Source organism: Molothrus ater, chromosome 16, assembly GCF_012460135.2.
Source record: "Molothrus ater isolate BHLD 08-10-18 breed brown headed cowbird chromosome 16, BPBGC_Mater_1.1, whole genome shotgun sequence".
NCBI classification, from domain to species: Eukaryota; Metazoa; Chordata; class Aves; order Passeriformes; family Icteridae; genus Molothrus; species Molothrus ater.
Genome location: NC_050493.2, coordinates 829,528 through 854,145, shown reverse-complemented (window position 1 = coordinate 854,145; position 24,618 = coordinate 829,528). Strand labels below are relative to the sequence as shown.

Below are 24,618 nucleotides of genomic sequence, written 5' to 3'. Positions count from 1 at the left end.
AGGATTAAGACGCTGTGACAGAAAGGAATGGCTTCAAAGCAAGGATCTGCTGGGGCTGGGAGCTGTGGGAGGCAGCTGGGGGTTATCTGTGCTGGGGCTGCCCTCTCCTAATGCCTGCCCTCTCCTCTGGGCAGCACCGATCCTGCCGGGATCCCTTCCCGTCCTTCTCCCTCCTCTCAGGAGCCTGACCCGCAGTTTCAATTACAATATTAAATTACCAGGTCACCAGAGTCAAAGTAGGCTGCCAAGTTTTTAATGATCTTCTCTTTCTTCTCGTGTGGAGGTTTGTTGTTTTTTTTTTTTTTTTTTCCGAGCCTCCTTTCCATCTCTGCACTTTTAATTGAGACCATCTGTAATTTAACACATCGCCACAGTTGTGTAACTGGTGCAGGGTTTTAGGAGGACTTGGTGCTCATCCTCAGGGACTGCAGCAGCTTTCCACTGGCTTCCAGTGCCTTCCTAAGAAACCCAGAACTAATTGCCAGGACCGTTTAATCTGCTCCCTCGGGGCTTTGATTAATCACTCAGTGCTTATTTTTCACCTCTGCCTGCTGCAGGAGCTGAGGCTGGTGTGCTGGGCTGGGGCTGGTCCCGGGCTGGTGTGTGGCTGTGGGTGAGTGCAGCTGCCTGCAGGCACCAGGGGTGTCCTCAGGGATGTCCCCAGGGACAGAGCCCAGCTCCTTGGGGTCAGGGCTGGCCTCAGAGGGCGTCCTTGCTGCCTGTCCCCACTTGTCTGAGGTACAAACCCACTCTGTCCATCCGTTCTGCATCTCAGGGGCTTCTCCTCTGCCTGACCTTGGCCAGCCCCTGGCTGTTCCTCAGCCCCTGGCTGCTCCTCCTCCCACATCACCAGTGTCCCTGCTTGCCCTGGCCACGGTGGCCCCAGGTGTGGGGCTGTCCCCTCCAGCCCAGCGTGTCCCTCTCACCGCGCCAACCCCCTCGGATCACAGGGCTCGTCACCCAGGCCTTTAGGAACGAGCTAGGAGGGATTGTTAGCATGGAAAGAACCAAATTCCAGCTCAAAAACCTTCCTGATGCTGCAGCTGCTGCAGTGTGAGCTGGCTGTGATGAGGGCCTGGGGGAAGCTCCTTCCCCTCTGGCTCCTGTCGAGGCGGGAGCTGCCCTGGCCAGGGCAGGGACCGAGGAGCCTGCAGGGGAACAGGGCCTGCTCCGGGCCTGCAGCTCCCCTCCAGCCCTGCCTCTGTGTTTGGGGAGTGGTGCCTGCATCCCCTGGGGCCACCCCACGCTGCACAGCCCCTCTCCATGGCTTCTGTTGTGGTGGGAGTGGGCCAGGCACCTGCAGGGTCTGGGGACATGTGGAGGGATGGAATGTAAGGAAATGCTGTAGAGGGTTTCACACTTGAGGAGCTGCAGTTGTACCAATTACTAAAGATTAGGAACAGGCTTGTTTTTAACTTGTTTTTAACAAGTTACAGCTGTGCTTAATAATGATGAGTGCTAGAGAAGAGTGGGTTAGCGGGGTGAGGAGATGAGCTGGGGTTTGTTGGCTGTGCTGTGAAGAAGAAGGAGTCAGTGCTGTGAGGAGATGCCCATGAGAAATCACTGAGAAGGTATGGGACTTTTGCTGTAAGATAACAACAGGGACAGGCACAGGGCAAGAGCTGTTCCCCCAGGCTGTCTGTGGATGTTGGCATGCTCTGCCTGCTGCAGACAATTTGGAGAGGAAGCAGGAGCTGCACTTGTGGCATGCCCTGGGTGGAGGAGCCGCATCCAGATGTGGCCCAGGTTCCTGTGCCAGCAAGAGCCACAGAAGCTGGGCCAGCCTCTGTGCCCTGCAGCCTGTCCCTGTCCCTGCAGTGGCTCTGGGTCTCTCTGTGTGCAGGGTGAGGGTCTCCCTCTCTCTCTGTGCACAGTGAGGGTCTCTCTCTCTCTCTCTGTGCACAGTGAGGATCTCTCTCTCTCTCTCTCTGTGCACAGTGAGGGTCTCTCTCTCTCTCTCTCTCTGTGCACAGTGAGGGTCTCTCTCTCTCTCTCTCTGCACAGTGAGGGTCTCTCTCTCTCTCTCTCTGCACAGTGAGGGTCTCTCTCTCTCTCTCTCCCTCTCTCTCTCTCTCTCTGCACAGTGAGGATCTCTCCCCATCCCAGCTCTGCTGCTGCCATGGTCCCGTCCCCACCCACTCCCCTTCCCCTGCTGGGGATGATTGATGCTGCTCATCCCGCTGGCTCCAGCTCGTTCATTGTCATGCAGAGGATGTTGTCACTTCATTCTGGTATTTCATGGAAAACTGCAGGCGGCTCGGGGTGTTTTGTTCATGAAGTCCTTCTACAAGCACGTGGCTGGGCCCAAAATACTCAGCCCCTTTCGGTGAAAAAAGAGGGGTGGTAAAGAGTTCCCTTTGAGAACAGAGGCACAGCAGCCTCCCTGCCCCTCCTGCCCAGTGCTGGGCTGCTGTTAGCCCTGGGAACGCTGGATTCACAGGAGTTGTGCTGGCCAGGGCTCACCCCAGAAGCTGCAGGTGCCACTTGTACCCAGCTGTGAGAGCAGAGTGCTGCTGCAGCTTGGCATTGATGGTGACATCCCTGCCTCTGTCCCCCAGCCCAGGAGCGCCCAGCACACCATCCTGGACCTGCCCCCTGTCACCCCCCATCCCTGGAGCTGTTCCTGGTGCTGCCCAGAAATCCCTGAGGATCACAGCTGGGATTTCACTCTGTCTCCCTGGAGCTGACAGTGGGAAAACAGCTCAAGTCTGAGGAGCTGACGATGGCTGTGCTGTAAGAACCCCAGAAAGCTTTTAACCAAAGCTGGGGATTAAATCCAAAGAGCACAAATTTTAGCTCGGCTTCTCTCTCTGTGTGCTCTAAGTGATTAAAAGCTGTAAAGCGCTGTCAGAAATTCAGGACTTCCCCTCCTGGAGCCCTTCTTTCCCCTTATTTTATGATTACCATGCTTCACTGCCTCTGTTTGATGTCATGAGTGTGATTTTTTAGCATGGAAAGGAAAGCCGTGGGCAGCTATGCCTGGGGCACATTTTGGTGCCTCACCGGGGCCGGGTGGTGCCTCTGACCCCGGGGGTTTGCCCAGCGTGGGTGGAGCAGCACAAAGCTCCCTTAAAAAGTAATTTTCTCTTTATTTTTTGGTGTTATTTTGTTTCCTTCGGTTTTGCTAATCTGAATTCCAAGCTGTTTCCTAAAGCTGTTGTTCCTTGGGAAGTGGAGACGTTTTCCAAATGAGAATATCCACAGGTTGGAAGGGAGCAGCCACACACTGAGATATGCTCGAAATAATCTTTGAGATTCCCTGATATTGGAGCCATCTGCCAAAGCTCAGCTCCGGCAGCTCCCTGGGGATGCTTGAACTCCTCCCTGGCTTTGATTTTTAGATGAATCTTGCTTGAACCTTCTTCTGTCTCTGTTAACTCTCCATCTGTCTCCCTCACTTGACATGCTGTATCCAAGGCTGTTCCCGGTGCTTCCAGAGCTCTCCCTGGCCTGAGGAGAGGAACAAAGGCTTCCCTTGGTGGGGATGTGTGTTCTGGGAAGGGCTGGGCTCAGGAGCCACGGCCCTGAATTATTCATTCGGCAAAGGACCGGGGGAAATGGCTGATTCCCTTCTCCAGAACGTTGGGAAATGGCTGATTCCCTTCTCCAGAACGTTGGGAAATGGATGATTCCCTTCTCCAGAACATGGGGAATGGATGATTCCTTTCTCCAGAACATGGGGAATGGATGATTCCTTTCTCCAGAACATGGGGAATGGATGATTCCCTTCTCCAGAACGTTGGGAAATGGCTGATTCCCTTCTCCAGAACACTGGGACAAGGCGCTCGTGCGGTGCAATTAGAGCACCAAACAGAGCTCAGGGAAGGCAGGGCTCGCCCCTGCAGGGAGCTGCTTGGCAGGGCTGGGTGCCCTCCTGCAGATGAGGGAGATGGGGCCAGCCCCACCTCCTGTGCCAGCTGGGAGCCAGCAGGGCACCCGGGCATTTGTCACCCTGCTCCTGCCCTGGGAGCCAGGGCTGCCCTTCAGGGTGGGCTCAGGGGTTTGCCAGGGAAGCGCTGCCTTGAGCCTTTCCCATTGCTGGAATGCCTGGGCTGGGCTGGGCTGGCTCCCAGGGCAGCCTGGTGCTGGTATAAGCAGCTTGAAGCTCAAAGGGCTCTGAGGGCATTTCCTGGGCACAAACCCCAGCCTAGGAGGGGTTTTGTATTCTGAGGGCGAATCTTTGGGCACCTTTGGGCAAAGTGTGAGGGGAGAGGAAGCGTGTGAGGTGAGGGATGGCAGGGAACGCTCCTGAGCCTGCTCACAGGGTGGAAAGAGCAGAGGAGGGAACATCCTGCAGGACCAGGGGGTGTGTGCAGCCTGGGCTGGCAGGGCTGCTCCTGCAGCTGCTGCAGGAATTGGCAGCAGGGCTCCAAGGCATGCAGTGGCTGCTGCCCAGCCCCTGCACAGCCCTGTACAACCCTGCACAGCCCAGCCCTGCATCCCTGCCCAGCCTGGGCACAGCATCCCTGCCCAGCCCTGCACGTCCCTGCACAGCCTGGCCACAGCATCCCTGCACAGCCCTGCACAGCCCTGCATCCCTGCACAGCCCTGCATAGCCTGGGCACAGCATCCCTGCACAGCCCTGCACAGCCTGGGCACAGCATCCCTGCATAGCCTGGCCACAGCATCCCTGCACATCCCTGCACAGCCCTGCATCCCTGCACATCCTTGCCCAGCCTGGCCACAGCATCCCTGCATAGCCTGGCCCCTGCAGCCCAGGGACACCCAGCCCTGCTGGAGCTGCAGCCCAATGTGTGTTCTGCAGCCTTCAAATGCCTGGAACACGTTTTGATGTGGTTCCTCTGATTGGCAGCTCTGGAATCAGTGGGGAATCAGCAGGGAAACTGCTTGATGGTTTTTCTGGAGGGTTTTTGAGCAGTGGTTTAAGCCAAGATGCCTTTCTCTGTGTGTCTGTGTGTGTATATATATATATATGTATATATATTGAAGCAATACTGTGTTAGCATTTTCTAGCATTTTCTCTCATTTCATCCTCCACAACAAGAGGTTTCCTAGGGTTTGAGAATGCCCTGCTGCTGTTGTGGTTGCCTGGCTCTCAAACCCACCCTTCCAGGAGATCTTTCCTCCCAGGCCTGTGTCAGGATCCCAGGGAATGGAGGTGTGTGATCTTGCCCTGATGTTTTGGTGCAAACATTTTCAGATCTGAGACACTGTGCTGGGGCTGCTGTGAAAAATGTGCATCCCAGCAAATGTCCTGGGGCTGTGGAGCGTTGCTGGGCTCAGGGCTTGTGTCCTTCCCTCCTCCCAGGACAGGTCTCCCCAGAGCCCTGCAGTGGATCTGGCCCTAAATGAGAGTTTAGGGCCAGGAAACCCTCCTGCACTGTGCACTAAGGAATGGGAAAGGTTCATCTTCCATTCTTGTTGTGTACAAATGGCTTGGGATGTTTGTAGCCAGGCAGTGGGATTTGATAACTTTATTACCCAAATAATAAGATTTACAAATTAACTGTCTAATTAGCGACCTGGGAAAGCTGCTGCTCGTGCTGGGCTTTCTAAGCTGACAAAGACATGGGCTGAAGCTGCTGAAGTGTGATGGCAGTGGGGAGATCTCTGCAGCCTCCTCACATCCACTGGGCAGGTCATGGGAGCTGAGACAGGATTGCTGCCCTGAGATGCTGCTCCTGATTCCCCCTGTTTGCCTTGTGCATGGCTGCAGCACTCACCTGAGCGCTGGGAAGGGTTCCAGGGGATCCTGCCAAGGCCTGTGGAGCTCCCTTAGGGGCAGAGCCCCCAGCGCTGCTGGGGCACAGAGCTCTGCTCTGCCTTGCACGTGCAGGGAGGTTCTGCTTGCCCAGCTTCCAGAGGATTATCCTTGCACAGCTTAGAACCACAGAGTCCTGGAATGGTTTGGTTTGGAGGGACCCTAAAGCCTTCCCAGGGCCACCCCTGCCATGGCAGGGCCACCTCCCTCTGCCCCAGGCTGCTCCAAGCCCCAGCGTCCAGCCTGGCCTGGGCACTGCCAGGGATGGCCTTTAAGGTCCCTTCCCAGCCAAACCATTCCATGGCAAGTTGAGCCTGATGGCCTCTGGTTCCCCTGCAGAGCTGGGAATGGTTCCATGGGCAGCTCCCACCAGAGCCCAGCCCTGGCAGCAGAGCCCAGGCCTGGGGTGTCATGGAGCTCTCTGGGTTTGTGCACACACTTCAGGAGAAATCCCTGCTAATAGAGTTTAATTCCTTCTTTCCTGCTTCCCAGATGCCTCTGTCTCCATATACAAATGACAGAAATGGTGAGCAATGCTTTCAAGAAAATGTTTGTTTGTTTGACTCAGAAAAGCAAGTGAGAGGTCCTGCGAGGAGAGAGCTCTTGGCAGCTGTTCTGCCTCTAAAACCTTCTGGGTTTGTTTTTGTTCACAATGGAAAATGTGAAAAGGAAAATGAATTTACAGCTGGATGTGGCAGGGCACAAAGAGAGGATTGTGAGGTTCATGGCTGATGTCATTTGCCTTTTCCTTGTTCCTTAGGAAAAATCCCATGTTGCTGCAACTGGAACCTGCTCCACTCCTGCATGGCTCAGTTTGGTTCCTGTGCTGTCTCCAAACCTCAGTCCCTGCTCCTCATCTTGCAGAGGATTTAATTCAGTGTAACTGCAGCTCTTGGGAAAGGATGTGGCAGATGGGAGAGCCCTGGGGCAGGCAGAGCGTGGTACCCGGGCTGGTTCCCTGGGCTCCCTTTGGGCCCTGCAGCAGAGATCTCGGCTATGGGTCAGGCATGGCAGGGATGCTCCCTTCTGAACCAGGGCTGGTTCCCTGGGCTCCCTTCGGCTCCTGGAGCTGAGGTCTCACCCTGTGGGACAGGCAAGGGATGGGTGCTCAGGGCTGAGCACCCCTGGGGCTGCATGCAGGGTGTGGGTGGCCAGGCCAGCCCTGGCAGCCAGGAGGTGACAGAGGTGCCATGGCTGTGAGCTGCTGCCTCTGCTCCCCAGCCCAGCAGTGCTGCCACCTCCAGCTGCAGGGCCAGAGGGGCTGAGACCCTTAAGGAGGGTCTGGGCCACCAGCTGAGGTTACCTACAGTGGCAAATGATTCTTTAGGGTCTGTCACCCATGGTGAGGTGCTTGTTTGGCATTTGGGGAAAAAAAACCAGCCTTGAAATACAGAGTTTGGCTGCACAAACTGCAGAAACAGCGCTGGGAACTTCAGGGGGTCACGTGCTGAAAGGGTTTGGTGGTTGTGGGGCTGGGGGCTTAGCTCTGGATTCTTCTCTTGGGAGCCCGGGCAGTGGCAGTGGGGATTGGTTTCCCTCTCCCAGAAGGGCAAGGCTGGCATTGACGTGTGTGAGGGGAGGAGGACGTGCGCGTCTTCTGGTCTGGCAAACGGAGGCTGGGGAGATGCTGGGGAAAAGCAGAGCTGTGGGAGGAATTGCCCACCTGTTCCCTTCGGTACAATCTTCCATTTTTGGCCACATGCACTTTTCAGCTCAGATCCCGCCAGCGCCAGATTCTCCTCTTTTCATTCCCAGCAGTGACCTCAGAGCGTGTGCCACGAGTGACAATGAGCTCAGGGAACAGAATTGTTCCCAGCCCTCCTCTGACGTGCGCCCGACACTTTGTTCTGTTGAGTTCTACCAAAATGCCTGGGGATATTCCAGAAGGTTTCAAAACCTGCCAGGGGTTTGCTTAAAAACCCTCCTGGCACTGCTCAGAAATCCACACGGCTGTGGTTTGTTTTGTTACCTCTTGGCTCTCACATGGCTGTGGTTTGTTTGGTTGCCTCTTGGCCCTCATGGTGCCATGCCCTGACCCTGTCCCTGTGTTCTCTTTGCAGTTTGCTGCTTCGTGGTGCACAAGAGGTGCCATGAATTCGTCACCTTCTCCTGCCCTGGTGCCGACAAGGGCCCTGCCTCGGATGTAAGTACAGGTCCTGTGCTGGGCTGGGCTGGCAGCACCTGCAGGAGATGCTGCTCCATTCCCTGGGCTGGCAGCACCTGCAGGAGATGCTGCTCCATTCCCTGGGCTGAGGGCACCTGCAGGAGATGCTGCTCCATTCCCTGGGCTGAGGGCACCTGCAGGAGATGCTGCTCCATTCCCTGGGCTGAGGGCACCTGCAGGAGATGCTGCTCCATTCCCTGCACAGCACCTGCAGGAGATGCTGCTCCATTCCCTGCACAGCACCTGCAGGAGATGCTGCTCCATTCCCTGGGCTGAGGGCACCTGCAGGAGATGCTGCTCCATTCCCTGGGCTGAGGGCACCTGCAGGAGATGCTGCTCCATTCCCTGCACAGCACCTGCAGGAGATGCTGCTCCATTCCCTGCACAGCACCTGCAGGAGATGCTGCTCCATTCCCTGCACAGCACCTGCAGGAGATGCTGCTCCATTCCCTGGGCTGGGGGCACCTGCAGGAGATGCTGCTCCATTCCCTGGGCTGAGGGCACCTGCAGGAGATGCTGCTCCATTCCCTGGGCTGGCAGCACCTGCAGGAGATGCTGCTCCATTCCCTGGGCTGGGGGCACCCCAGGGTTGCTGTTTCACAGTTTATGGGATGGTCTAGGTTGGAAAAGCCTCTAGGAATCCTCAAGTCCAACCATTCCCCAGCCCTCCCAAGGCCACCACTGCCCCACCTCCCCCCTGCCACATCCCCCTGGCTTTTAAAGCCCTTCAGGGATTGGGATTCTGTGGTTGTGGGGACTCTCAGGGGTTTCTGGGATGCTTAAAGCACTCAAACCATGCAGTGACTTGTGCTCAGCAGAGCAGAGGGAGCATGGGGAGGCAGAGGTTTCCCTTTGGGGCTGAGCCTGCAGCCCTGCCCCAGTGTCCTTCTCTCCCTGTAGTCACAAAAGCCCCAGCCCTGCCAGCTGAGTCCCAGCCTTGTTTCCCCAGGATTTCTCTCCCTGTGGATCGCCTGGCTTGGGGGCAGCGGAGCTGGGAGCCCACTCTGCCAGCAGCACTCGGGTCTGTCTGGCAGGCTCTGGCTTTTTCCGTGGAAACTGGCTAATTTGGGGAACTGCTGGGAGAGAGGAGCTCGAATTGGGGAAACGACAGAGCACCACAGCTCTCACCCTTAAAAATAGAAGTGGTGGGAGCAGGCGGCGTAGCAGGCTGCGGGAGGTGGAGGCTAAACACGCCTGGTGTCCCAAAATGGGGCTGTGCCCTGGCAGGGACACAGCACAGGGCCTGGGGGATGAGGCTCTGGGGGCAGCAGCAGTTGGAGAGGTTTGTTCTGGTGGCTGTGCCCCCTCCTGAGCCCTGCTGTCTGTGCAGCCTCCCCAGGGCAGCTGTGGCACCCAGGGCCCTCCCTGCGCCAGGCCACCAGCCCAGGAGGGGGTGCAGGTGGCACTGCTGTCACCCAGGCAGGGGACAGGAGCCCCTGAGGGCTCCCTGTGCCAGGGACAGGCAGGGAGTGCAGGTGGGGACATGGGCAGGAGCTGCCAGGGCCTGGAGCGAGGGGTGAGGCTGGGCTGGGGTCCCAGAGCATCCCTGCTCCCTGTGCATGGCACTGTCAGGGGCATCCCTGCCCCTCTGCATGGCACTGCCAGGGCCTGTGCCAGGGGCATCCCTGCTCCCTGTGCATGGCACTGCCAGGGTCTGTGCCAAGGACATCCCTGCTCCCTGTGCATGGCACTGCCAGGGGCATCCCTGCTCCTCTGCATGGCACTGCCAGGGCCTGTGCCAGGGGCATCCCTGCTCCCTGTGCATGGCACTGCCAGGGTGTGTGCCAAGGACATCCCTGCTCCCTGTGCATGGCACTGCCAGGGTGTGTGCCAAGGACATCCCTGCTCCTCTGCATGGCACTGCCAGGGTCTGTGCCAAGGACATCCCTGCTCCTCTGCATGGCACTGCCAGGGCCAGGGGCATCCCTGCTCCCTGTGCATGGCACTGCCAGGGTGTGTGCCAGGGGCATCCCTGCTCCCTCTGCATGGCACTGCCAGGGTCTGTGCCAGGAGCAGGGGTCCCAGAGCATCCCTGCTCCTCTGCATGGCACTGCCAGGGCACCTGGGCACTGCCAGGACACTGCCAGGACACCAGGGCACTGCCCGGGCACACTCTCCTGTCCCCCGTGAGGCTGCAGTGCACATTTTGCCTGCCCTGGCAGCAGCCCTGGCCGGGCAGTGGCACACAGGGGCAGGCAGGTCCCAGCTGCTCTGTGCAGCAGCTCTGGGTGGCTCTGGGCAGGCTCTGCCAGGCCAGGGAAGGGTCTGAATGAAACTGTCCCAACTTGAACAGACCCCACTCTGTAGCAGGGCTGCTGCAAAGGCCCTGGGTCACGTCCCTGTCCCCGGGGCAGCAGTGGCACCATGGCACGGGCAGCAGGCAGGTAACAGCTGCCCAGCACTGCTTGTTAACCTTTTAATGCATGACTTCTGAAAATGAAGATGGAATGCAGTTCTTGGATCTAAGGCAGGGAGAAAATGGCCCTTTTATTGCTTTTTTTGTCCTCTTTTCTTTTTTTTTTTTTTTCCTTTTTCTCTCTTCAGCAAAGGCCACCAGAGCCCCTTGGGTCTGTCCCTGCCCCTCTGCCAGGGGCTGTCACTGGGGGATGCAGGCAGGGCAAGCTTCCTTCCTCCTGCACTGCCAGCCTTGCTCTTCCAGCAGCAGAATTATATCCATAATATATCTCATTTATAATTATATAATCATATAATCCTGAAGGAGCTTTGAACCAGGAGAGGAAGAGCTGCTTCAGCACCCAGCAATGCCTTGGTGGCCCCAGCCCTGAGCCAGGGCCAAGGGCTGTGCTGGGAATGATGAAAGCTGGAGGAGTTTCCCAAAGCTGGAGTTTCCCTCTGCTCTGTGCTGCTGATACCCACGGTGAGGATCCAGAACCACCTGCACTGGGGGCTGACCCGGTGCCACCGGGCTCTGCTGCTCACAGGGGTGGTTTTTGGCAAATCTTTATGAACATGAACCCCACAGAAGGGAGATGGTTTTATTGCAGTGCCAAGCCTTGCAGTGGGCCGCTGGTTCTGCTGAGCTGCAGAGGGAGGCAGCAGGGCAGGGATGCTGCAGCCTGCCTGGGGCTCTGCTGCCAGCCCAGCGCTGCTCTCCCTGGGGCCTAGACCTGGAGCCAAGGAGAAAAAATGTGTGGAAAGCAAAATATCTCCTAACTTTACTCCTTGAACTCTGTGTCTTCATAATGCCGGAGAATTGAGGAGAAAACCATTTTGTACCTGCGCAGTGCTTGTGCTCTACACGACAGTTTCCAGTTTGGCAGCTGGGAAATCCCAATTACTGGACTGGAGCTGTGCACTGGGAGCTCAGGGGGTGCTGGAGGCTGCTGTGTGCACAGAGAGCCTGGGGGGAGCAGGGCAGAGCCCCTGTCTGTGCTCCCAGCCCGGGCTGTTTCTGTTTGATCTGCCTGTGTTTGAGCCTCCTTGAGCAGAGTGGGAGTGTGGCTGTGTGTTTAACCTTGGCAAGGAGCAGGAGCTTCCATCTGGGAGAGAGGACTAATTACACATGATAGTGTCTCCAAGCAGGAAAAAATGAAAGATTAATTGCTTCTTGCAGCAGGGAATGGAGCAGGGGCTGGAACCAGGGGTGCTGCAGACTCGGGGCCGTGTTTGTGCTGCACAGCTCTGCAGGCAGGGCAGGACCTGGGCTCCTCACTGATGTCCTGTGTGCCTGGGGTCCCTCCTGAAGAAGGCAGAGCTGCTGAGGAGGGGCTGAGAGCCCCCAGCCCCCCCCGTGTGTGACTGACCCACAGCGAGGGCTCCAGGACCCAGAGTCAGCCTGGGTAATGTATTCCACTTGGCAAACCTAATTATAGCTGGAGCTATTAGCAGAATGCATAATTATTTTAATTGTAGAGAAAATAATCATTAAAATGACCTTCTTTGCATGATCCTGCTAAAGGTCATCTAATCAGGATGTGTTAATAAATATCAGAGTAGCTCTGGGAAGGTAAGGGGCCAGTGTAGCCACATTTCAATTTTGTGTGTAAATTGTCCCTGTCGGTGGCTTGGGGAGAGAACCTCAGGAAGGATTCCAGGAAGGATTTCTCCATGGAAAGGGCTCCCCCATGCTGTGCCCCAGGCCCCCTCTCACCCTGGTGCTGTCCCTGAGCACAGGACCCTGATCCCTGCTCCCAGCTCCTGTCCTTTGGATCCCAGCTCCTGTCCTTTGGATCCCAGCTCCCAGCTCCTGTCCTTTGGATCCCAGCTCCTGTCCTTTGGATCCCTGCTCCTGTCCTTTGGATCCCAGCTCCTGTCCTTTGGATCCCAGCTCCTGTCCTTTGGATCCCAGCTCCTTTCCCTTGGATCCCTGCTCCCAGCTCCTTTCCTCCTGGGCTGCCCTGGCCAGCATTTTGGCAAATCCTCACAGCCTTCCTGCAGCTTGCTGCTTTCTGTTGTCCTGCTAATTAACTCCTCCAGCCCTCTGCTGTGCCATCTGCCCCCGGAGCAGGCACCTGCTGCTGCTGACAGTTCCTGTGGGATGAAGATGTCTCTGCCTTCCTCCCTCCCAGCGCCTTCTGCTGCCTGCCCAGCCCCACAGCGCCTCTGTTCCTCCTGCCAGGCTGCCATGGCTCCAGCCCAGCGCCTGGGCAGCCCTTCCCTGCCTGGCTCAGGGCTCAGGGCTCAGGGCTCAGGGCTGGGCAGGCTCTGTGAGCCCAGCTCAGAGGGGCTGCAGGGATGGTGGGGCCCATGCCCTTCCCTGCCCCAGCCTCTCCCATCCGTGCTTGCCCTGCAAGGCAACCCCGACCTCTTCTGTCTGCTGGGAGCTGTTCCCTGCACGCCCAGGGGATTTTCCACACGGAAAATGTGGGGATCAAATGAGAGGGTTTGGGTTTATGTCCCTGCCAGGGTTTGTTGAGTGCAGGCAGTAAGCTGTGGCTGTGTTGTATTTGCTGTTATGCTGTTTAAATCACTATGAAATTCCCTTTAAAATGGTCTCTTCCCATGAACTGTGCTAATTCTTCTTCAGCAGAGATAATTTAAAGCTTTCTTTGCAACGAGATGGGGAGAGCAGCAGCCCCTAATCCTGAAGGCAAGGCTCTGTGTTCTGTCAAACACAGCAAATGTGAGTGCAGGGGTTTCAAACACCCCTGGCTGTCGATGTGGGTCCAGCTGCCCCTTCCTGAAGCTCTGCTGCAGGAGCTGTGGAGCTCCAGGGCTCTGGGAGACCAGTGGCACTGTCACCTTCCAGTGTCACCTTCCAGTGCCCCCGGCCCCATCCAGCCTGGCCTGGGACACTCTAGGGATCCAGGGGCAGCCACAGCTGTGCCAGGGCCTGCCCACCCTCACAGGGAGGGATTGTATTCTTATTTAGACAAGGAAACAGGAGAAACTTCAGATGCAATCAGTCAGGGCTGGGATATTGCAGGGGGTGCTGGATCTGCAGCAGCACTGATGGGAAGGGAAGGTTTGGGAAGGGAAGGGAAGGGAAGGTTTGGGCCTCTGGCTCTGCTCATGGCAATTTCCAGCTCTGCTCCACAGAAATCTGTTCCTGCCCCGTTCCTCAGGCTGGCTCAGCGCTGGTGGGGGAGGAGTGGAGCCTTTTTCTTTTCTTGGCAAACTTCTTTTTAACCATTCTTGTTTTAAGTCTCAGCATCTGCATACGCAGTGTTCTCGTCAGTCCTGTCTCCGTGGTACAAAAATAGTCTCAGTACAGCCACTTCAGCCCTGCTCAGAAATGAGCCCCACAATTGCCACTTTCTGGCACTTTCTGAGGCGCTGGCCAAGGTGACACGAGCCCCTCTCAGCCAGAGCCCTGCAGCTCTTGCTCTGCAGGCCTGGCTGCTCCATCACAGCTTTGCCTGTGCCCCTGTGCCTGGGGTGTCTGAGAACAGGGATGGGAGCAGGAGGGGAAGCCCTGCTTGGGGCAGGGGGGCTGCTCTGGGGGATCCCAGCCCTGCTTGGGGCAGGGGGGCTGCTCTGGGGGATCCCAGCCCTGCTTGGGGCAGGGGGGCTGCTCTGGGGGATCCCAGCCCTGCTCTGGGGGATCCCAGCCCTACTCTGGGGGATCTGGGGGATCCCAGCCCTGCTCTGGGGCAGGAGCCCGGCCCTACTCTGGGGGATCTGGGGGATCCCAGCCCTGCTCTGGGGCAGGAGCCCGACCCTGCTCTGGGGGATCTGGGGGATCCCAGCCCTGCTCTGGGGGATCTGGGGGAGCCCGGCCCTACTCTGGGGGATCCGGGGGATCCCAGCCCTGCTCTGGGGCAGGAGCCCGGCCCTGCTCTCACTCTTTGCTTTTCCAGCTCTGGCTTCTCGAACTCTGGGTCCCAGTGGGAATTCAGCATCCTTCTCATGGAGTGGGAATTGCCTCCTCCTGCACAGAGCTGGTGTTTTTTATGAATGACTGAGGCTCTGGCTTGCCTGAGCAGCAGTTTCTGTTCCTGGAAGGGAGTGCAGCAGCTCGGGGATGATGCCTCAGGTGGCACAGGCTGGCACACGGCTGCTGCCCTCTGTGCCCTGCCCCACTCTGTGCCCGGTGCAGGGGTGCTGTGCTGTGCCTGGGGGCTCTGCAGGATGCAGGGCTGGGCAGCCAGAGAGCTCCTCTCTCCCAGGACACTGCTGGACAACCAGGATCACAGCATGGGTTGGGATGGAACTTTCCAGACCATCTCAAGGTCGAGTCCTGGCTGCCTGCCCTGAGTTTCATGGGGGAAACTCCCCCCACCTCCTGTTCTAGCCTAAAATCCAGGCTGAAATTCTCTGCTCTCCTATAAATGTCTGAGGAATGCAAAGGCTCTCAGACCTGCAGAGTCACTGGCAGGACTGGCTGTTCGGGGTGTCCAGAGGACGGGTTTGTGACCTGACAGAGCACAGGTTCATTGTGATCCCTCAGCCTCCCCTGCCAGCTGCAGCCCTGCTGGGAGCTGTGTCTGCCAGCACTTTCCTCGGGCTGAAATGGGAGATATTTCCAGTTTCAGTGCCCTGGCTGAAGCCCGTGCCTGATCCCTGGCACGGCACAGCCCAGGTTAAAGGAAGCTCTGGTGGTTTCCCCCTCCTGGGTGCCGTTGGGGTTTTCTGTGGTGCTGAGCACTAGAGCAGAATGTTGGTGATTAATGCAGCTGGAGGCTCCAATGCAACAGTGCTGGGAAATGAATTTCAGGGGGATGGAATGTATTGGAGGTGATGTTATAGCTCGCTTCTGATTCCGCTCTTTATTTATTTACTCTGCTCACAGTGTCCTGAAAAGGTGTCTCTGCTAATGCCTGGGCAGCTTTCCAGGCCATTAAAAAGCTGCTCAGCTCGAATGACAGAGCTGGGAGCTGAGCCTCATCCCTAACCCTTAAACAATTAACGTGAGCTGAAACGAAGCTGCTCCTGCTGGAGCCTTCCCCTGGCCTGTGCTGCTCCCCCTGCCAGCCCCTGCTCCAGGCTCTGCTGAGCCCCCAGCATTGTGTCTCATGTCCTCTCTTGCATGAACATGCCAAGAAAGCCCAAACCCCTGCTCTGCCTCAGTGCTTTGTCCCAGTGCTGGGCTCTGGCTCCCTGTGGAGAAGCTGTTTCTTCTGGAAGTTTTCTCTGGCACAGGTGCCCAGAGCAGCTGGGGCTGCCCCTGGATCCCTGGCAGTGCTCAAGGCCAGGCTGGACAGGGCTGGAGCCCCCTGGGACAGTGGAAGGTGTCCCTGCCATGGCAGGGGAGGCACTGGGTGGGATTTAAGTTCCCTCCCAACCCATTGTGATTCCAGATTTGGGTTTGTTTGGCTCTAACTCCTGCTGAGCCTTGCTGGAGCCCAGGAGTTTGCCCAGTGCCTGCACAAGGGATAAACTGAGCTCTGCTGGGTCTGCACCCTCTGCTGCTGGGCAAAAATCTGCCCTTGCTTGTAAGAAAGCTTAAAAAAGAAAAGTATCCCCAAAGCAGCTGGAATGCCTGGAGTGTGAGGGCAGGGCTGGCAGCAGAGCACAGGAGATGTTTCCTGGGCAGGTTTAATTTAGGTGGAATCACGGGTGGCTTTTCCTGCTCTGCGTGGAAGCTGGGCAGTGTCCAGCCCTTCTGTTGGTCCGTACCCACCACCTTCACCTGGTGTTCTACATGCTAAGACTGAGTTATTGGAAACCAGTGAATCCCCAGGCAAGCCAGTGCATTGCTTTTTCATTGTTATGGCAACACAGATGAAGAGGAATAAAGCTGGATGCTGGTGGCTGCTGGAAAGGGTCCCCACGAGTCGGTGGCAGTTGACTGAAGTCCATTAGCAGCACCTCCAGAGCCAGCTGGCATTGGAATGGGCAGAGCAGGGCTGCCTTGCCAGCACTGGATGCAAGTTCATAATCCTTGTCCTTTGTTTTCCTCCCAGGACCCCCGGAGCAAGCACAAATTCAAAATCCACACGTACTCCAGCCCCACCTTCTGTGACCACTGCGGGTCCTTGCTCTACGGGCTCATTCACCAGGGGATGAAATGTGACAGTAAGTGATGATGGCAGGGGGCTCGGGCACCCTCTGGGGGGCTCAGGAACCCCGTGGGGGGCTCAGGAACCCCAGGGGCCAGGGCTGCAGCCAAGAGCCCGTGCCCTGTGCCAGCGGTGTGGAGCTGCAGGGCTCTGAGTGCCCGAGGGACACCAGTGGGCACCTCCTCACCCAGCGTGGGCAGTGCCCGGGGCTGCTGCAGGGAGAGGGGAGGGAAAGGCACTGGCTGGGGGGAACCTCCCTGCATCCCTCTGCAGCAGCATCCCCCTGTGCATCCCCCCCTGTGCATCCCCCCCTGTGCATCCCCCCCTGTGCATCCCCCTGTGCATCACCCCCTGTGCATCACCCCCTGTGCATCACCCCCTGTGCATCACCCCCTGTGCATCACCCCCTGTGCATCACCCCCTGTGCATCCCCCTGTGCATCCCCCCCACATCCCCCTGTGCATCACCCCCTGTGCATCCCCCTGTGCATCCCCCTGTGCATCCCCCCCTGTGCATCCCCCCCTGTGCATCCCCCCCTGTGCATCCCCCCCACATCCCCCTGTGCATCCCCCTGTGCATCCCCCCCACATCCCCCTGTGCATCCCCCCCACATCCCCCTGTGCATCCCCCCCACATCCCCCTCTGCGGCAGCATCCCCCAGACTCCTCTCCAGAAGCACCCCCAGAGCAGCATCCCCTGCACATCCTGCCCACCCCGGCCTCCCCTGGAGCATCCTGCACACCCTGCCCTCCCCTGCATCCTTCACAGCACCCTGCCCTCCCCAGCCTCCCCTGCATCCCCTGCAGTATCCTGCACACCCTGACTTCCCCTGCATCCCCTGGAGCATCCTGCCCTCCCCTGCATCCCCCACAGCACCCTGTGATCCCCTGCATCCCCCACAGCATCCTGCCCACCCCGGCCTCCCCTGCATCCCCCACAGCACCCTGCCCTCCCCTGCATCCCCTGGAGCATCCTGCCCTCCCTGCATCCCCCACAGCACCCTGCGATCCCCTCCATCCCCTGCATCCCCCACAGCACCCTGTGATCCCCTGCATCCCCCGCAGCATCCTGCCCACCCCGGCCTCCCCTGCATCCCCTGGAGCACCCTGCCCTCCCCTGCATCCCCTGGAGCATCCTGCCCTCCCCTGCATCCCCTGGAGCATCCTGCCCTCCCTGCATCCCCCACAGCACCCTGCCCTCCCCTGCATCCCCTGGAGCATCCTGCCCTCCCTGCATCCCCTGCATCCCGCGCAGCCTGGCCGAGCCCGCAGCCTCGCCGCTCTCCATGGCTGGCTCCGAGTGACACCCTGTGGCTGTGGCCGGGCGCTGCCGCCTCTCCCGGCGCTGCAGCGGGGGAATCGCTGCGCAGGGAGCAGAACACGGGGGCTGGCGGCACAGGGAAGGGATGGATCGGTAATTTTCCGAGTTAATCCTGTGTGTTCCTATTTAAGGGGACTGGGACATGCAGCATGTGCGAGCTCGGCTGCTCCCTGCTCAGGGATGGGGAAGTTTGGCTGTCTGGGAACAGCTTATTCCTTAGAACCTTGGGAATCCTGCCAAGGGGAAGTGAGCTGCTGGAAAATGTAAATACTGATATGGGGATCTCTATAGATAGATAGCTCTCCGTGCCTCTCCCTGTGTGTACAGATACTCGGGTAGGTTTTAATGCCCCCTTTTGGCTCCTGCTGGATCCAGCTGAGCACCCTGGGGGTGATGGGGGAGAATTTTAATGAGTCAGCAGAACTGAAGCAGCTGAGTGAGGGCCCAAACCCCTCTGGGGTCTGTCAGGCAGGGCCCAGAGCTGCTGGCACTGGGTTCCTGCGGGTGATTCCTGAGCCCAGGCTCTGCAGAGCCTCCAGCTGCCCCCACTTGCTCTGCGTTCACCCCTCGCCTCAGCCCAGTTTGGGGGCAGGGCAGGCTGTCCCCTGCCCTGCCCAGGGTGCTGAGCGTGCCCTGTGTCCCCCAGCCTGCATGATGAACGTGCACAAGCGCTGTGTGATGAACGTGCCCAGCCTGTGCGGGACCGACCACACGGAGCGCCGGGGCCGCATCTACATCCGCGCCGACATCGACAAGGACGTGCTCACCGTCGTAGGTACGTGCTGCCAGGGCTGCCAGGGGGTGCCAGGGCTGCCAGGGGGTGCCAGGAGCATCAGGGGGTAGCACAGTGGGGGCGGACGGAGACGAGAGATCTCTGCAGCCAGCTGGTGGAATTTGGGGTTTATTGCAAAGGGCCTGGGGGCAGGGGCCTTTTGGGATTTGGGGTTCATTGCAAAGGGCCTGGGGGCAGGGGCCTTTTGGAATTTGGGGTTTATTGCAAAGGGCCTGGGGGTAGGGGCCTTTTGGGATTTGGGGTTTATTGCAAAGGGCCTGGGGGCAGGGCCCTGCTGGGAGCTGCCAGCCACAGCTCAGAGCAGGCCCAAGAGGATGAGAGGGTAAGAGAGTAAGGGAGTAAAAAAGGTAAGAGAGTGAAGTTCCCATTACAATACAATAAATCTTCTTCTGTGTTGAATATTCAATGTCTCACTAACCAATCTAGTACCAATCCTATAGCATTTACATACAGCCTATAAGAATCATTACATTACCACACTGTGCTACATTTTAAACCCTAAAAACTCCTCTTTGGGCCCCTTCTGCCAAGCTAGTAGGGTCTGCTCTGACCCTTGGGCCTGTCTGCAAGCAGAGGGTGTTGTTCCATCAAAAGGGGATCACCTTCAGTCCAACCACACCATTGTTTTCCAGTTGTTCAGTAACTGAGGGATCTCAAAGCTTGCTTTCATTTCAATCTCGCTGATAGTTTCCATATTCTCAGAATCTTTTGCCAGACAATCCTATATTTATAAGGCTTTCCTGCTTCATCCTCCCCAGCAGGCCGGGCGAGGCCTCCTGCCCACACGGACCAGGCCGAGCTGTCTCGGTTATTCCCGGCTGAGCCAAAGCCAGGGCTGTGAAGTGCCCTGGGTGGGTGGGACCCCAGCTGGGACACCCTGGCAGCCCCAGATCCTTCTCCATCCCCCTGCCCTCTGCTGGCTCTCCCTCAGCCTGGCTCCCACGTCCTGTCCCAGTTGGAGGAGCTGTGACATCCCGGGGCTGTGTGTGTGGGACGGGGTTGGCTCTGTGGGGGCCCCTGCTGCTCCTCGCTGCTCTGGTGGGTGCTTGTCCCCCCGAGAGCCACCAGGAGTGTTCTCAGGAAAAACAGCAAGTTGTTGAAAATGTTAATGAGAGACTGGAAAAAGTTGTGAAGGGCTTTATAATTTATTTTTTGTTGGATTTGCCCTTAAAGGAGAGCCTCAGTGAAGCAGGCAGAACTATGTTTGCAGAAGTCCTGCTTCCCAGGCACCTTCCTGAAGGTTGGACATGGTGATCTTGGAGATCTCGGTGATCTTGGAGGTCTTTTCCAGCCCTCATGATCCTGTGGTTCCCTCCAACCTCCATCAGATGCCAGCGGGGTGCAGATCCCACCCTGCTGTTCCCACTGCTCCAGGGGCAGGGAGGAGCTCCCAGCCCCGTTCTGTGCAGCTGGATTTCCATCTCTTCAGCTGGCTTTCAAAGGCTGGTTTATTTCTGGCCCGCTCTGGAGGTGTTGGTGCAAACGTGTCAGCTGTTGGCTTTTCCAGAAAGGAAGGGAAGCGTGCTGAGCTCTCCAGAGCCGAGTGGGAGTGCTTTGGGAGAGGAGAGCTGGGCACTGGGGAGCCCAGATGGCCCCCAGAGCACAGGTGGGCACCCAGCCCTTGGGAGATGGAGGCACCCAGTGCTGTGCTGGCACTGCTGAGGAACCTCCTGGAGCCCTGGGGTAGCTCTGGGCACTCACAACAGAAACACCCAGGGGCTGGAGCGTGGCCAGGGAAGGGAACGGAGCTGGGCAGGGGCTGCAGAATCCCTGAGGGAGCCGGGCAGGGGCTGCAGAATCCCTGAGGGAGCCGGGCAGGGGCTGCAGAGTCCCTGAGGGAGCCGGGCAGGGGCTGCAGAATCCCTGAGGGAGCTGGGCAGGGGCTGCAGAATCCCTGAGGGAGCTGGGCAGGGGCTGCAGAATCCCTGAGGGAGCTGGGCAGGGGCTGCAGAATCCCTGAGGGAGCTGGGCAGGGGCTGCAGAATCCCTGAGGGAGCTGGGCAGGGGCTGCAGAATCCCTGAGGGAGCTGGGCAGGGGCTGCAGAATCCCTGAGGGAGCTGGGCAGGGGCTCAGCCTGGAGCAAAGGAGGCTCAGGGGGCCCTTGTGGCTCTGCACAGCTCCTGCCAGGAGGGCACAGCCGGGGGGATTTGGGATCTTATCCCAGGGAACAGGGACAGGAGCAGAGGGAACGGCCTCAGGCTGGGCCAGGGCAGCTCAGGGTGGACATTTGGGAGAATTTCCTCCTGGAGGGAGTTAAAAGCCTCGTGGATGTGGCACTTGGGGCCGTGGGACAGTGGTGGCCTGGGCAGTGATGGAGCAACAGCTGGATTGGATTTAGAGGAATTTCCTGGCCTGAACAATCCCCACAGGACCTGCCCTGGGTGGGGGCACAAGGGGCACGCTGGGGAGTGGGCAGAGCCAGGCTGCTCCGGGCAGATTGCAGGCGGGAAATGCCCTTTGCAGGCTCCCTGCAGGAATCCCAGCGAGGGGCGGGTTTCTGTGGGGAATGGAGGCATGGAGGGGGATGAGAGGGATGCGGGGGGATGAGAGGGGATGCAGGGGGATGGATGCAGGGGGATGAGGGGGCTAGAGAGGGATGCAGGGGGATGGAGAAGGATGCAGGGGGATGGAGAGGATGCAGGGGGATGGATGCAGGGGGATGAGGGGGCTGGAGAGGATGCAGGGGGATGAGGGGGCTGGAGAGGATGCAGGGGGCTGGATGCAGGGGGATGAGGGGGCTGGAGCAGCCCCTGAGGCCGGCGGGGTGCGAGGCAGCGCCGTGAGCCCACCCTGCTCCTGCCGCTCGGGCAAACGGGGCTGCAGCTGCTGCAGCTGCTGCTGGGGCCCTGTTCCCTTCTGCCCCGGGAACTCGGGAGCCGGGCCGGGCCGGAGCAGCCGCTGTGCTGTGGGAAGGTGCCCGGTGCCTGCAGGCGGCAGCACGGGCACGGCCAATCGCGGCTCTGCTGTCGAGCTGACAGATCCGCAGGGTGCGCAGAATGCTCCTCAGCTCTGCGCCTTCCTCCTCTCTTACTCTGGGTTTCCCCTTCTCTTTGTAAAGCTGGTCTTTCCCTCCCGGTGGGAAACACAGATTTTCACAGAATCATTGAGTGCTGGAAAGGTTTGGATTGGAAGGGACCTTAAAATTCATCTCCAAAGCTCGTGGGCAGGGAGATCTTTGACTGAACCAGGCTGCTCCCAGCCCTGTCCAGCCTGGCCTTGGGCACTGCCAGGGATCCAGGGGCAGCCCCAGCTGCTCTGGGCACCCTGTGCCAGGGCCTGCCCACCCTGCCAGGGAACAATTCCCCCCAATATTTAGGATGTGGGATGTGTCTCTGGCCCTGGTGCAGGACACAGACACCCAGGGCATTGCCTGGCTGCTGTGGGACAGGAGCAAATGTACCCTCACATCCCTGGGCTGCTCTGGGCTTTGATCAAGTGCCTTATTAGTGGGAAAAGGCTGTGGAATAGGGAAGGGAATCCAGGAAATGAAGATGGCACGGAGGCATTGCACAGTTCTGTAATGGCGGAGTTGCAGTGCAGATTGTGCTGAGCCTGTCCTACAAAGGGCTCTGGGTATCTGAGCCTGGGAAATGCAGGGCTGGGAGGGCTGGGGTGCATTAAACCCACAGCTGCTCCAGGCTGGGAGCTGTGTGCAGGGCCCTGTGCACAGCTCTGAACCAGAACCAGCTGTTCCCACCTCAGCTGGGCTGTCCTGTGCCACATCATCCCTCTGCACCTGCATCTCAGGGAGCTGGGCTAAGGGGAGAGGGCCAGGGAGGTGCAGAGATTAATGATGAGGAGGCAGAGCTGCAGGGTCTGTGCTGTGGGCACTGGGGAGGCTCCAGCTTGGCCTTTGCCCTGTCTGTGGGGCAGAGAATACCCTGTGTGTGTGTGTGTATGTGTCTGTCTGTCTGTCTGTCTGTCTGTGGGGCAGAGGGTGCCCTGTCTGTGTGTGTGTGTGTGTGTGTGTGTGTGGAGCAGAGGGTGCCCTGTGTGTGTGTGTGTGTCTGTCTGTCTGTCTGTGTGTGTGTGGAGCAGAGGGTGCCCTGTGTGTGTGTGTGGAGCAGAGGGTGCCCTGTGTGTGTGTGTCTGTCTGTCTGTGGGGCAGAGGGTGCCCTGTGTGTCTGTCTGTCTGTCTGTGGGGCAGAGGGTGCCCTGTGTGTGTCTGTCTGTCTGTCTGTCTGTGTGTGTGGAGCAGAGGGTGCCCTGTGTGTGTGTCTGTCTGTGTGTGTGTGTGTGTGTGTGGAGCAGAGGGTGCCCTGTGTGTGTGTCTGTCTGTCTGTCTGTCTGTCTGTGTGGAGCAGAGGGTGCCCTGTGTGTGTGTCTGTCTGTCTGTCTGTCTGTGTGTGTGGAGCAGAGGGTGCCCTGTGTGTGTGTGTCTGTCTGTCTGTCTGTCTGTGTGTGTGTGTGGAGCAGAGGGTGCCCTGTGTGTGTGTCTGTCTGTCTGTGTGTGTGGAGCAGAGGGTGCCCTGTGTGTGTGTGTGTCTGTCTGTCTGTCTGTCTGTGTGTGTGGAGCAGAGGGTGCCCTGTCTGTGTGTGTGTGTCTGTCTGTGTGTGTGGAGCAGAGGGTGCCCTGTGTGTGTGTCTGTCTGTCTGTCTGTCTGTGTGGAGCAGAGGGTGCCCTGTGTGTGTGTCTGTCTGTCTGTCTGTCTGTGTGTGTGGAGCAGAGGGTGCCCTGTGTGTGTCTGTCTGTCTGTCTGTGTGTGTGTGTGGAGCAGAGGGTGCCCTGTCTGTGTGTGTGTGTCTGTCTGTGTGTGTGGAGCAGAGGGTGCCCTGTGTGTGTGTGTCTGTCTGTCTGTCTGTCTGTGTGGAGCAGAGGGTGCCCTGTGTGTGTGTGTGTCTGTCTGTCTGTCTGTGTGGAGCAGAGGGTGCCCTGTGTGTGTGTGTGTCTGTCTGTCTGTCTGTCTGTGTGGAGCAGAGGGTGCCCTGTGTGTGTGTCTGTCTGTCTGTCTGTCTGTCTGTGTGGAGCAGAGGGTGCCCTGTGTGTGTGTCTGTCTGTCTGTCTGTCTGTCTGTGTGGAGCAGAGGGTGCCCTGTTCCCCTCCCCATCCCTCGGGGATGTCCCTGTGCCCATGTTCCCGATGTTCCCAGCAGTTCCTGCCCAGCTGAGCCCCCCTGGCAGCCCTGAGCCTCCCTCTTTACCCACCTGATGAGGGAAAACAGTGACCAAAACTGAAACCGATGATGCTGATTAGATAAACGAGCTGGAAGTGCGTTAATTAACAATCACGGGCCGGGGCAGATGCAGCTGTAATGAGCGCTGTGCCTTTCCCATTGTAGGAGCATGTGCAAGTGCATTCTCAGCAGAGCATTAATTAATTGGCTGTTGTAACTCACAGGGTGTTAATGGGAGGGCTGCTCCTGCCCTGGGTGTTGGTGCTGCTGCAGGTCAGCCCGAGGGCCCTCCCCTCCCCAAAATCCCATCAAGAGCTGTGGCATCGAGGCCCAGAGAGGTGATGGGCTGGGATGAGGGCCTGGAGCTCTGACCTTGCAGGCACCCAGGCTTTGGGAGGGTTTTAGCAGATCCACAGAATCCATGGAATGGTTTTTCAAAGACCATCCAGCTCCAAGCCCTTGCCATGGGCAGGAGCAGCTTCCCTTAGGCTGCTCCAGGTCCTCGAAGCCTCCCAGGGCTGGGCCAGCCAGAGTTTCCCTGTGCCAGGGCCTTTTCCTTTGGAGGGCAGTGGGAAGCAGAACCTCCTGCTCTGAGAACAGCTCAGAGAGGAGGGGGCAGCCCATGGGAGCTGCCTGGAGACTGGGGCAGGACTGGGTTTGTTGTGGGCTCTCTTTTCATTTCACATCAAAGGCAACCCCACGTGGCAGATCCAGGAAATCACTTGCTGGGGTTTGTTCATCCAGTGCATTAATCTTGCCTTTCCTTGACAGCCTGGGAGCTGGGGAAAGGGCCTTGCCCTGGTGCCAGAGCCACAGAGAGCCCCTGGCCTGCCCCCCGTGCTCTGGGAGCCTGGCAGACTGATCTGCTCCCACCTTTCCAGGGACACGTGGGTGTCTCTTCCCAAGCTCTGCAGTTACAGCTGCCAGAGCCATTCAGAGATTTTGTCTGAACTGTTATTGAGAAGCTGCTGCAAACTTTGCAGAGTAAATTCAGGTATCATTCACCCAGCTCTGCCTGCCCTGGCACAGAGGTGACAGTGGCAGTGCAGCAGTGTCCCCATGCTGTGTGCAGAGCAGGGCACTGCCCCCCTGAACCCCCCAC

The 24,618-nt window shown here is 58.4% G+C and overlaps 1 protein-coding gene across 2 annotated transcripts in view; it reads left to right on the top strand.

Moving 5' to 3' along the window:
• PRKCB (protein kinase C beta) overlaps positions 1 to 24,618 on the top strand; it is a 100,055-nt gene that overhangs the window by 33,127 nt on the left and 42,310 nt on the right. For both annotated transcript variants that reach the window (XM_036392155.2, XM_036392152.2), the window contains exons 3-5: positions 7,783 to 7,865; positions 16,193 to 16,304; positions 18,255 to 18,383. In XM_036392155.2, the coding sequence (XP_036248048.1) occupies positions 7,783 to 7,865; positions 16,193 to 16,304; positions 18,255 to 18,383 (324 nt within the window). The remainder of the gene's footprint in view (positions 1 to 7,782; positions 7,866 to 16,192; positions 16,305 to 18,254; positions 18,384 to 24,618) is intronic.